Raw genomic sequence first — 11,698 nt, 5'->3', positions numbered from 1 at the left:
TCGCTGATATCTCAAGTCATATGTGTTCACATTCTCTACCTATTACAAGTTTTCCGATTCAATATACCAAACATATCCCCCTCAATATCATACCACACCCATTTCCTCTCTCTATCCATCAATCTGTAGACTTCCCATCCTCATCTCCCCTTTCTTCAAAGGTTGTAACCCTCCCAGTTCGGTCATTCATTCAATTCACCCCCAAAGCGGCGCAGTGACCTCCACCGCCCTCTCCACCACCGCGCGGACCCGGTCCGCAAACACCTTGTTGCCGCACTCCACCTCGAGGTCCTCGAGCCAGACCGTCGCCGCCATCTTGCTGTCGAGCCGGATGGAGATGCCGGGCACGGGGATGCCGAGCTTGTGCAGGCGGGCGAGCTCCTTGCGCTTGCGCTCTTCTTCTTGTTCCAGTTGCTGCTGCTGCTGCTGCTTGGCCGCGTCTTCGTCGTCGCTTTCGCCGTTGTCGTTCGAGCTGGAGCTGTTGTTGTTGTTGTTGTTGTTGTTGTCGACGTCCATTGATTCTTCGTCGGGCTTGATGGGGGTGGGTTTTGTGTCGGTGTTGTTGTTGTTGTTGTTGTTGTCGTTGTCGGTGGGGGGTTGTTCTTCTTCTTTGGAAGACGCTTGGTTGTCGCCGTCGTTGTTGGTGTCGTTGGCGGCGGCGGTGGCGGTGGTGTTGCTGCTGTTTGCCTTCTTTCCCTCTTCTTCTTTGGGAGAGGCGGGTAGAGGCGGTAGTTTGGGGTCTTCCACGGGAGCGACGTTGTCGGCGCCAAACTGGGCTTCTAGGAACCACATGAGGCGCTCGAGCCGGTCCTCGGGAGAGACATGCGCGTGCGGGTTCTTGCTGTCCAGCTGCGCGGCATAGATGCGCTCGTCGGAAGACGACTCGTGATGCGAGTGAGCATGAGAGTGCTTGGTGTTGTTGGAGGACCGCTTCACGGCGGCGGGCGAGCTCTCGACGGAAAAGAGCACCGCCATGACGGAGTCGGCGATGCCGTCGTTGAGCATGTTGCCCTCCCACTCCAGCTCGACCTCGCCGTTGGTGCGGTACCGCACCGAGACGCAGCCCATGACGAGGTACGCCGCCACCAGGTTCGCCACCTCCTCGTCCGCGTACTCGGCCATCTTCTCGTCGCCGTCGTTGTCGTCGTCGCCGCCATCCGACGCCCCGCCGTTCTTCTTGACGATGCGGCGCATCTCCGGGAGCTCCTCCACGGCCCCAAAGGTGCCCTCCAGCGCCCAGCGGACGAGATCCACGCCGGCGGCGCTCAGCGTGAGGCGCTGCTTGCACGTAATCGTCGTCGTGTTGAGGCCGGCGTACTCCCGCAGGTCCTCGGGCGCCATGAGCGAGAGCTTGAAGTCGTTCTGGACGAGCACGCCCGTGACGAGAGGCGCGGGGGCGTCGGGGTCCTTGGGGGGAGGGATGGAGGCGAGCTTGCCGACGACCTTGGCCGTCTTGTCGGCTTTGAAGGGAATGCGCAGCTCTTCGCAGTTGCGCGGGGAGTAGACCTTGACCTTGAGCGTCTTGTTGGCGTTGAGGGAGAGGAGCTTGGACTTGAGGCGCATCATGTTGTGCTGCTCGCCGTGGACGAGGATCTAGCAAATTGTTTGACAAGCCAAGTCAGTAAGTTGTTCCATTGTGACGCAGGTAATGAGGGACGGGGGAAAGGGGCATCGACGTACAACAACGGGCGCGGCAACCTCTTCGATGAATTCTCGGTTCTCAACACCGTCGACATGGGCGGCAAAGGAGTACTCCTGGACGCTGCACCGCCGCGGAATAAGCACCTTTTCCGAGTCACCGCCAGGGCCTCGACGGGCGCCCGCGATGCTGCGAGACATGACGGCCTGGATCTGGTCGGGCTCCTGCATGATCTGCCTGGCCATGGTGCCCTCGACGCTGTAGCCGGTGATGATGACGCCGTTCTTCTCGCTGGGCGCCCAGCGCTCCAACAGCTCTCTGCTGACTCCGTTCTGCAGCATACCGGGGCTGGCGAGCATGACGCAGCCGCCGACGTCGTCGAAGCGGTCCAGGTTCTTGAGGGAGCGGACGTGCCTGAAGTCCCAGGGCCCGTTCTTGCCCGCCAAATCGCCGCTGACTTCGGCCTCGGCCATGCGCTCTCGGAACAGGCGCTTGATGTTGTCGTTCATTGCTCCGACATACGTCTGGTAGATGACCATGCATTTCCGCGCGAGATTGCTGGCGTAGTAGATGGGGAACTTTTGGTACTCCGGATGCTTGCCCCAGTACTCGTCCAGGATGAGCAGAAGCTCTTGAGCTCGGCCGAGGGCAAACACGGGCAGCAACACTCGACCGCCCCTGTTGAGGATTCCCGTGATGGACTTCATGAGGGCCTGCTCTCGCTCCAGCCGCGGCACGTGGGATGCTATGCCATATGTCGACTCGGTAATCAGCACGTCGATCTTGAGGCCCTTGGGAACCTCTGCGGAGACCAGATGGCGATCCTGCTCGCGGGAGTAATCTCCGGTGAAGAAGATGTTGAGACCGGCAATCTCAATGAGGAACATGGCTGCTCCCAGAACATGGCCGGCCGGATAGGGGGTGATGCGGATGGAGGAAATGGTGTGAGTCGTGTGATAGTCGATCGCCTCGATTTGCGGAAACGTGTTGAGGTGATCCTGCTCCGTGTAGAGCTGCGCGGGCGAGTTTGACGTCGTGTTGCCAACACGGACGCTGTCTTGGATGAGCCACTTGTAGATGGCCTTGGTCGGATGCGTCATGAAGACGCGGCCGCGGAAGTTGGTCTTGGCGAGGACATACGGCAAAGACGCCGCATGGTCAATGTGGAAACTATCTCCTCGTGTTAGCCATATGCTTCTGCAACTCGTTCGGGGGGGCTCATCGGTCGAGAGCAGTGGCAGTGGCAGCGGCAGCGGCAGGTCGTCTGGGTCGGTATATCACAAGGCAGCAAGGAGATGATCTCCAGGCAAAAGCGTGAAGAGGCGAACAACGTATTGTATTCATAACTGGCATATAACGTGGATAGAGAGAGAACAAAAGAGACAGATGAGACAGATGAAGAGAGAGACACTGCATCAGAGCAACACATGGCGGCATCACTGTGCAGATGGAGCAATGCCCTTTTCCCTTTCGCTACAAGTACCAAACGCCCTTCGCCCATTACCTATCGCCGCCTGGCACTTTTATGTTCTGAGTGATGGAGGGGAGGGAGGGGAGGTTAGGGGACGTGTCGCTTACTGGCTGATGAGGAGCACGTCTACGGTGCTGAGATCAAAGTCGTCATAGAACGGTAGGGCGGCGAGGCCATCGTATGCGGGATGCTGGCCAGCGTCAAGCTAGTAAGAGCAGTTGCGTGTGTTAGTTTCAGCCCGATCAAGCAACTCCAGCCAGACTTGAGATGCCTCTCTCTCAGAGTATCCTCACCATGACCGTCTTTCCCTTGTACTGAATAATGTGGCATGACCGTCCAACCTCGTTGCCGCCTCCAAGACACAGAAACATGAGCTCGTCGGCGGGATCCACGGGCTCGTCCGAGGCGGCCGCATTCATCGCGGAAGCCTTGCGCTTGGACGCCATTGTCGCGACTTGGTCCAGATCAGAATGCCTGCCTGGAGGGATGACAAACAGCAGCCTCACATCAGCATTGGGCCGGGGATTCCCTATACGAGTGAGTGAGTGAGTGAGTGAGTGAGTGAGTGACAAGTGAGAAGCAAGTCACGTCGCCGTCATCAATGTCCCCGCGAAGCCACCGGCAAAAGACGCGCGACAATAGCCAGAGCCGCGGAACACAATAGCAGCAGCCCGAGTTGATGCTGGAGTCAGATTTGCCTTGTCCAGCTCGTCTCCATTGGCGGCAGCAATAAGGCACGGTGGCCGCGGCTAAAGCTCGGGCGGCGACGCGTGGTCCGCTGGCAAGTCTCCGGCGCACGTGACTTTAAATCTACGCGACCCCCAACCTGCTGCCGTGAAGCTTCAACCTCAGATCCCGCCCAGCGACTTCTTGTGCGCATCTCCATCCTCACGACGCCCGCTCTCGATCCTCTGGTGCCGAATCCGCACCCCGGCAGCCTCTTGCTCCTCCCGCCAGTCTCGTGCCAGCCTCGCGCGTCGGATGGGACAAGGACCGACTTCCGTGACAGGCTTCAGCGCCTGTTGAGAGCCTTCGATTGCCGCATTCAGTCGCTGCCGGCTTTCGTTTGCTCGCCGTACCAGCTTTGCCCCGGTCAGCTGCCGCGGGGCAGTCACTCCATCCTCACTCGACTCTGACTCGCCGCTCACTTTTCAAAGACCGAATCAAACCTGAGAAGCCATGGCGCAACCACAGCCGCAGCAGTCCCAGGTCCCGCCGCGGGCATTCTCGCCTCCCCAGCCCAGCCCTTCTCCCGCAGCATCACAACACTCCGGCTTTGCGCTGCCTCCCAACAAACGAGTACGAACCGACGGCCCTGCATCACAGCCCGGCTCGCCCTACGCCGCCTCGCCCTACGCCATGAGCCCCGTTCCCGTGGCCGCCACCCCCCCCGCTGCCGCTGGATCGCCAGCGTATCCTCAAGCTCAAGCTCAAGCTCAGGCACAAACACCGCCCGTCCAGGCCGGATATCCTATGCCCTACACCAACGGCCATCCTCCTCCTCCCCAGGGACTGAGTCTCCCAGCCGCCTCGCCCACAGTCTCAGCACCCGTCATGCAGGCCCCTCACCCAGCGCCGGTGCAGACGCCGATACCGCTGCCGATACCGATGCCATTGCCAATGCCGGTGCAAACGCCAGTACAGGTGCAATCGCCAGCACCGGTGCAGACACCAGTGCCGCTGCCGTCTCCGCTACCGATGCCCCAGTATACGAACGCGACAATGCAGCCCATGGCGCAAGCGGCAACTCCTCTGCAGACGCCCGGAATCATGGGCCCTCCTCAGAAGCCTGCAGAGAGGCCCACCAGAGACTACGAATACGACGTGACGGATTCATTAGCCGGCACGGGTATCGATCTCCGCGCAGAGGAGCAGTACATGTCAGAGCTGTACTCGAACGCCTTCGAGACCATCTCCGAGGCCAGGACAGGATTCGCCCACTATGCGCCAGGTTCCAAGTCGTCATTCTACGGCGCTGGCCCCGCCAACCAGCCCGCCCAGCCGACGGACTTATCCCAGAACCAGTATGCCGCCCAAGCAGCTGAGCAGGCATGGCAGGAGTCGTCCATGCGGCTTGCCGTGCAGAGGACACAGGAGATTAGCGATCCATTTCTATTTGTAGCGCTGCTACATCGCCGGATGGAGAAGATTGCTCGCGAGCACCATCTCGGCCTCAACCTGGAGCTTAAGAACAATGCTCAGTCGATGGGGAAGATGAAACTGCCCGAGAACTTTGCAACCCCCAAAGTGACGGTGAAGACGAGCCCTGGTCCGGATGGGACCTTGGTCGAGACCAGCGGATCCTTCATTCCGCACGACGCCTATCTAGTTGATCAACTTGCGTTGTTATCTATAGCCACAAAGCAGAGACTACGCGAACTGGTGGAGGACGCAGATGTGATTGCGAAGACGCGGCAAAAGACATCCCATGGAGACGTGCCTCCAGAGTGGGCACCTGCTGCCGCTCCGATGAATACGGAGCCACTGGAGCCACTGGAGAAGGATGCTGGCACGAACGGATCTGTCGCCGCTGAGGCTGATGCTGGTGCTGAAGCTGGTGGTCGCGGCACCAATCCATTGAAGCGTAAGCTCCTATTTGGTTGAAACTCTGATGAGTGCGAAAAGTTGTTTGCTCACACCTCACAGGTCCTGCTGACACCAGTGACACGGCTGTCAAACAGCCGCCCGCCAAGCTGCCAAAGATTGCGTCGTACGTGACACTGACGATGCGAGACCTGGCCAGACAGGAGCGCGAGTGGGAAGAGGCTCGGCTGCGGCGACGCCAGCTGCGCAAAGAAGGCCTGAGTGACGGGGCTCCATCAGCTTCACGAGCGGGTAGCGCTGCACCCGGTACGCCCGGATCAGTGGCTCCCGAGTCGGAAAAGGCCATGACGAAGAAGGAACTGAAGAAGACGCAGGCGATGAAGGCCGCGGAGGCGAGCAGCCATGCGAACCAGAACCTGACCAGCAGCATGTTTGCGGGCCTGGGAGGCAAAGGAAGCCTGTTTGGCAAGGGCAAGAAGGGCAAGACGTACGACTGGATGAACGTTGGCCGAGGAGGAAGCGGAGCTAGTACCCCGACACGGGCCGCTCCCGGACCCGGCAAAGGGCCGAACGGGGTCCCCGGAGCGGCGGCCTCTCCCGGCAACATGGCACTGACGACGGAGGGCCGCAACCGACTGGGCACGTGGCGAGAGGACAAGGAGAAGGGGAAGAACATTCAGCTGCGTGACTGGATCACGGTGCTGGAGAGAGACGGACGAGAGGCCAAGGCGCTGCAGCACGCTTATATAAACCTGGACAGTTCGAATCCTAAATAATTAATGACTACAACGGCTGGAGGGGGGGCGGGGGAATATCCGGAGGGCCTTGGGAAAAGGGGACAGAGGGATGATGGATGGGGTGGATGGATGGAAATGATCAGACATCATGGGGCGGGCTCAGTCATAGTTGAGATACCCTGCGCTACCAACCTTCCCTATGCAGAACACCGTGTTTCTGCTCTATCCCTTTTTACACATCTTTTCCCCCCTCTTCTTTTTCAATTTTTCTTATGGTTTTTTTTTTTTTGGTTCAGCAGGGCGTTTTACGTTGTATGTTATTCTTGCAAGCAAGGCATTCAAGGAGAGAAAACAGCGGCTTGGAGGCGGGCGGTCACGCAAGGGAAAACATCCAGGAGGATTAAAGCGGCTTTTTATCAGGGAGATGAAAATCAAATAAAGTAAAAGAAGCGGTACTTTCTCTCTCGTATGTGGCCTTTGCTTTGCCTCGTTCACTTTTGGGTTGTGAAGATGGGTGGTTATTTGGAGTATAATCTACATACAGCAAAATGTAGGAGTCAGGGGATGATGCTTCTTCAAGTCAGGTAGTGTTGTGTGTGGTGTATTGAGTGTTTCTTTCCTCTCTTTATAGACAAGGAGGTTGAAAGTGATGATGACGCTTGGGAAAAGCAGGCGGAGGTTTGGTGGATATGACTGCACTGATATATTATTGTCTTCTCTGAGTGTGGTAGTGACATATGTGAAGGACAAGTACCCAGGTGAGAGAAGAAGCATCAAAGGCTGCTGAGACTTGAAACTGAAGAATTGCGTAAAATGAAAATAACGCCCCTTTTACATGACTTCTTATATAGTTCTTCATAACATGATTCATTCACATTCAAAACCCCCTCGATTCCCAACTCATCAACCACACAACACACACACAAGTGCCGTATCACTCGCCCCCCTTGCGCATAAGCCCCCTCTCCTCGGCGCCCTCATCCTCCTCATCACTCTCCGGAATATCCTCCAGCGCGAAATACGCCGCCGAAGACTCGGGCGTCTCCTTGTGCACCCTGTTCCCGCCCGTCGCCGCCCTCCTCCTCGCGGCAAGCCACGAAACGGCGCCGACGCCGCCCGCCTCGAGCAACACCACCAGCGCCACGAGCGCGATGCCCAGCTTGCCCAGGCCGTACAGCGCGAGCCCCGCGAGGACGTTGGCCCAGCCGCTCAGCAGGATGGTGAAGCCCAGGGCGATGTGCGCGTACGAGATCCAGGTGCGGCGGAAGATGCGGAGAAAGTCGACGTGGTGGCGCCAGCCGAGGAGCGCCTGCAGGGGGAGCAGGCAGACGATGGCGACGCCGGCGATTTGGTGCGGCGAGGCGAAGACGCGGTCGCTCATGATGACGGCGGTGACGGCGCCGGAGAGGGCGCTGGCGGAGGCGGTGGCCTGGACGGCCCAGTGGTGCTTAAAGGCGCTTGTCGAGCCGGAGCGGATGGCGACGGCGCCGAGGGGGAAGAGCAGCAGGAAGGAGGCCATCATGAAGAAGCCGTGCAGGTGCGCCAGGGGCCGGGACAGGAGCTTCTGCCACAGGCTCTTGTTGTTGCTGTCTCCCGCCATGGGCCGGTCGGAGGCGCCGATGTTGGCGTTTGCGTTGGCGGCGTCCTTGTTGGTCAGGTTGAGGGCGGGAAAGCCGTCGGCGTGGTGCGACGTCGCGGCCTCCATGTCGACGTAGAAGTAGCCATAGTTGCCGTCGACGAGGGAGTGCATCTCGAGCTGCTCGTCGGCGGCGAACGCCTCCATGTCCTGGTTCCTGTTCCAGGCCCAGATCCAGGGCTGGGAGGCCGACTCGGGGGAGATGTCTGTGCCGCGCCAGTCGGAGCAGCCGTAGCACACGGCGTGGGCAGAGGCCACAAAGTACACGCTGCTGCCATCACCATCACCATCCGTCTCCTTTGCCCAGCTCGTCTCTGCGACGCGGACGTCGACGGGCTGTGATGATGAACCGGCGGCGGCGGCGGCGTCCTCCTGGGTGATGAGCACGGGTCTCGCATGGCCCGTCTTGACGGTGCGCACGCTGAGCGTCGGCGGCTTGATCTTCTCCCCGGCGGAGGCCTCGGGATCACCGTAGAGGACGAACATGAGGGAGCCGGCCATGCGGGGGCCGGCGCCGACGGCGGTCCAGCCGAGGGACGACGACGACGACGACGACGACGACGACGAGTTGCCGGGCTGGACCACGGGGCGCCGGACGGAGAGGGAGAGGTAGACGTCGTGGGCCGAGGTGGAGTGGTTGTGGTAGAGGGAGAGGGCGACGCAGAAGTCGACCTCGTCGCGCGGGGCGCCGAAGAGGCAGTACTGCGAGGGGGTGGCGGAGGAGGTGGCGGCCAGGAGGGAGAGGAGGAGGAGGAGGAGGGCGTGGAGCAGCATGGTTGAAGGTTGGTGATGGGTGAGGCTGCTTCTATGTGCTTTGTTCTGTGTTGGATTGGATGATGAATTGGCCGGCGCTTACACGACGAGAAGGCAGCTCCAATGGCCGGCAGCTTGATGGAGAATCACAACGCAAGCCGGGTGATGAGAATTAGGATGATGAAAACAAAAAAGCCCTTCCACAGCCTCTCTCACATGGTCAATTGACCCAAGGTTTGAAAGGATTGAGTTGCTCCGCAGTTTTGGGTTGCGCAAAAGTTGGACGCATGCGGAGAGGCGCTGCGATACGAAAAAAAAAAAAAAAAGTAAGACTGTTCGCTATTATCGGGCTCTCTATCTATCAGGAAGCGGGAATCCTGCAGGAACTAACGCATGGTGACAGGTTATGACATATCTGCCTGAATGGATTGATGACACGGAGAGACCAGGGTTTGGATGACCAAGGTTCCGTGCTCTCCTTAAAGAGAGTGTGGGAAGATGCAACTTGTTGAGGATTGTAAAGAGAGTTTTGATTGAACTTGCAGCTGGACTTGATGTATGTACACCATCGTGAGTCTGTTGGTCGGCACAAAGAAAGGGATCTTCATCAGTAAAACCGGCATACTATTTAATGCATGCCGCTGTCATTACTTGCACAGGCCAGAACAGTCCAAATGCCGCGATTATGCAATGCAACGGCAGGATTGCGCCAATAAGGCGTCGAGTTTTGCTCAGCTTCACCAAGAGGCTCGTGTCAACACCACATGAACCATCACCACACACGGCCTCTCCTACGTAACGAGAGTCAACCCAACCGCAGTCGACTCAACCACAGTCAAAAGTCCATCACAGTCAACTTAGCAAGACTACATACTCTCGACTTCGTCAGGCAGAAGCAGGCCGGCTGGACCAGTGGCCGGCACAGCACAGCGTCAGCCATGACAATCGCAGTAATACTACATAGACCCCAAAGCCCATCAGCTCCATCATCGCAAAAAAGACAAGCAACCCAGAAAGCCCCTGCTAACAACTTGACATATATCATGTAATACCTCAGGCCGTTGGACAAATCTGCTCCACCGCGTCAATCACCGCAAATCTGAACCAGTGTGTGAGGTTGGTTGCCAAGGCGGCAGTTGGTGGAGCAAAAGTACGCCCATCTCTCTCTCTCTCCCTGCATTTATACTACAGCTACTACTACATACTACTACTTCTATCACTTCTGCTCGCTCCCCCTTGCCTCATCTCCTTTGTCCCGGAAGTCTCGCCTCCGGGCTTGAGACTCTGGTGAGACTCTTGCGTGAGATGGCGAGACGGACGGCAACAAGGAAAGGAACCCTCATCCCACGGTGGACCCTGACATTGGGGAAGCGAGGAATCAACGGCAATGGCCTCGTGGAGCTTTTCATCCTGGATCAGATGGGACGAGAAGCATCCGGGTGTCTCGTCACAGTCCTCGGCACCCGGGAGCTTTGCTGCTGGCCTGAGCCGTGTCTCAGAGGGTGACGGAGCTTCAGCACGGCGTCCATCTCGCTTGTTCACTCACTCACACACACACACACACACACACACACACACCCTCTCTGCCTGATCCATCCGATCGATATCAGGATGGTCTGGAGCTGACGATCCAACGCCGCCCAGGTCCTGTTCCTCCCGGAAGCCTCCGACTACATCGCCGTCAACGCCCAGGCCTCGCTCGACCTGGCCGTCCCCCAGGCATCGTCCCCGTTTGTCCAGGGCCTCCGCGCCGCCGCAAAGGCCCACTCCATCGCCGTCCACGTCGGCATCCACGACACCATCGCCACCACCGCGACGCATGAAGAAGAAGAAGAAGCCCAAGCCGAAGCCAGCCACCAGCCAGCCCGCAAGAAGAAGATCCTCAACCGCGCCCTGTACATTGACGCCGACGGCAGCGTCAACCACGCGGCCACGTACGACAAGCTGCACGTCTTCGACTACGGGGCCCTCCGCGAGAGCGCCACCGTCCAGCCCGGCGCCCGCCTCGTCGCCCCCTTCGACTCCCCCGTCGGCAGGATAGGCAGCCTCATCTGCTTCGACCTGCGCTTCGCCGAGACGGCCGTCGCCCTGGCCCAGCCCGGCCGCGGCAGCCCCTGGGCGAGCCGCCCGGCGCAGGTCCTCACGTACCCGAGCGCCTTCACGCTGCGCACGGGCGAGGCGCACTGGGAGGCGCTGCTCCGGGCGCGGGCCATTGAGACGCAGAGCTACGTCGTGGCGGCGGCGCAGGTCGGCCGGCACAACGAGAAGCGGGCGAGCTACGGCCGCAGCATGGTCGTCGACCCCTGGGGCAGGGTGCTGCTGTGCCTCGGGGGGGTGGCGGACGCCGAGGGCAACGCCGAGGACGGCGCCGTGGGCGAGGTTGGCTTTGTGGACATTGACCTTGGCGAGCTGGAGAGGGTGCGGAGGGAGATGCCGCTGCAGCGACGGACGTGAGATTTGACAAACTTGCTGTTGGATGGACGACGGATGCTGACAACCATTGTTTGCAGTGATGTTTATCCCGAGCTCTCACCGGGGGCGTGAAGCTTCTAAGAGCATGCTCTGAGGAGACTTGTCGGACCTGGTGCCTGATCAACTACCTGTAGGCCCGTAGCACATACTGGTAGCAGCAACATTTGTGTCGTGTCGTGCCATGTCGTGTCGTGTCGTGTCGTGCCAGGCAATGTCCCGCTGCCCTCCCCGTGCAACGCGGCACGTCTCGGAGGTCTGAGTCACAGTTACTATCCCGGCCAGAGTAGTAGTAATACTTTTCCTATATAGAACGAGTTGCAAAGTAGATGGCCAACGGAGACGGCGTACAGGCAAACGGGACTGGAAGACCTTGCTGCTCCCGTGCGGCTCAGGATCGGCAGGGGCCGTGTAAGCCAAGGGCAAACGGCGAACATGTGTTCCGTGAG

At 59.2% G+C, this 11,698-nt stretch overlaps 4 protein-coding genes across 4 annotated transcripts; 2 read left to right on the top strand and 2 right to left on the bottom strand.

The window, feature by feature from the left end:
• Positions 1-195: 195 nt before the first annotated feature.
• On the bottom strand, positions 196-3,556 carry BBK36DRAFT_1176174 (hypothetical protein; the record flags this gene model as incomplete). Its single annotated transcript, XM_024896001.1, has 6 exons — positions 196-451; positions 620-1,593; positions 1,681-2,856; positions 3,051-3,099; positions 3,218-3,315; positions 3,404-3,556. 6 exons carry the CDS (start codon positions 3,554-3,556, stop codon positions 196-198), a joined length of 2,706 nt encoding a protein of 901 aa, XP_024754291.1.
• Positions 3,557-4,289: 733 nt separating this feature from the next.
• On the top strand, positions 4,290-6,430 carry BBK36DRAFT_1107695 (hypothetical protein; the record flags this gene model as incomplete). Its single annotated transcript, XM_024889282.1, has 4 exons — positions 4,290-4,484; positions 4,572-4,688; positions 4,818-5,694; positions 5,757-6,430. 4 exons carry the CDS (start codon positions 4,290-4,292, stop codon positions 6,428-6,430), a joined length of 1,863 nt encoding a protein of 620 aa, XP_024754290.1.
• An 895-nt stretch (positions 6,431-7,325) lies between these two features.
• Positions 7,326-8,801, bottom strand: BBK36DRAFT_1137613 (iron reductase domain protein; the record flags this gene model as incomplete). The annotated part of the gene is made up of 1 exon (XM_024893181.1): positions 7,326-8,801. One exon carries the CDS (start codon positions 8,799-8,801, stop codon positions 7,326-7,328), a length of 1,476 nt encoding a protein of 491 aa, XP_024754289.1.
• A 917-nt stretch (positions 8,802-9,718) lies between these two features.
• BBK36DRAFT_1165452 (carbon-nitrogen hydrolase) lies at positions 9,719-11,234 on the top strand (the record flags this gene model as incomplete). The annotated part of the gene is made up of 3 exons (XM_024894779.1): positions 9,719-9,730; positions 9,838-9,930; positions 10,425-11,234. 3 exons carry the CDS (start codon positions 9,719-9,721, stop codon positions 11,232-11,234), a joined length of 915 nt encoding a protein of 304 aa, XP_024754288.1.
• Positions 11,235-11,698: the final 464 nt, after the last annotated feature.

This window comes from Trichoderma citrinoviride (genome assembly GCF_003025115.1).
Source record: "Trichoderma citrinoviride strain TUCIM 6016 unplaced genomic scaffold BBK36scaffold_1, whole genome shotgun sequence".
In the NCBI taxonomy this organism is placed as follows: Eukaryota; Fungi; Ascomycota; class Sordariomycetes; order Hypocreales; family Hypocreaceae; genus Trichoderma; species Trichoderma citrinoviride.
The sequence above is the reverse complement of the archived record's forward strand: the minus strand, read 5'-3'. Positions and strand labels throughout refer to the sequence as shown.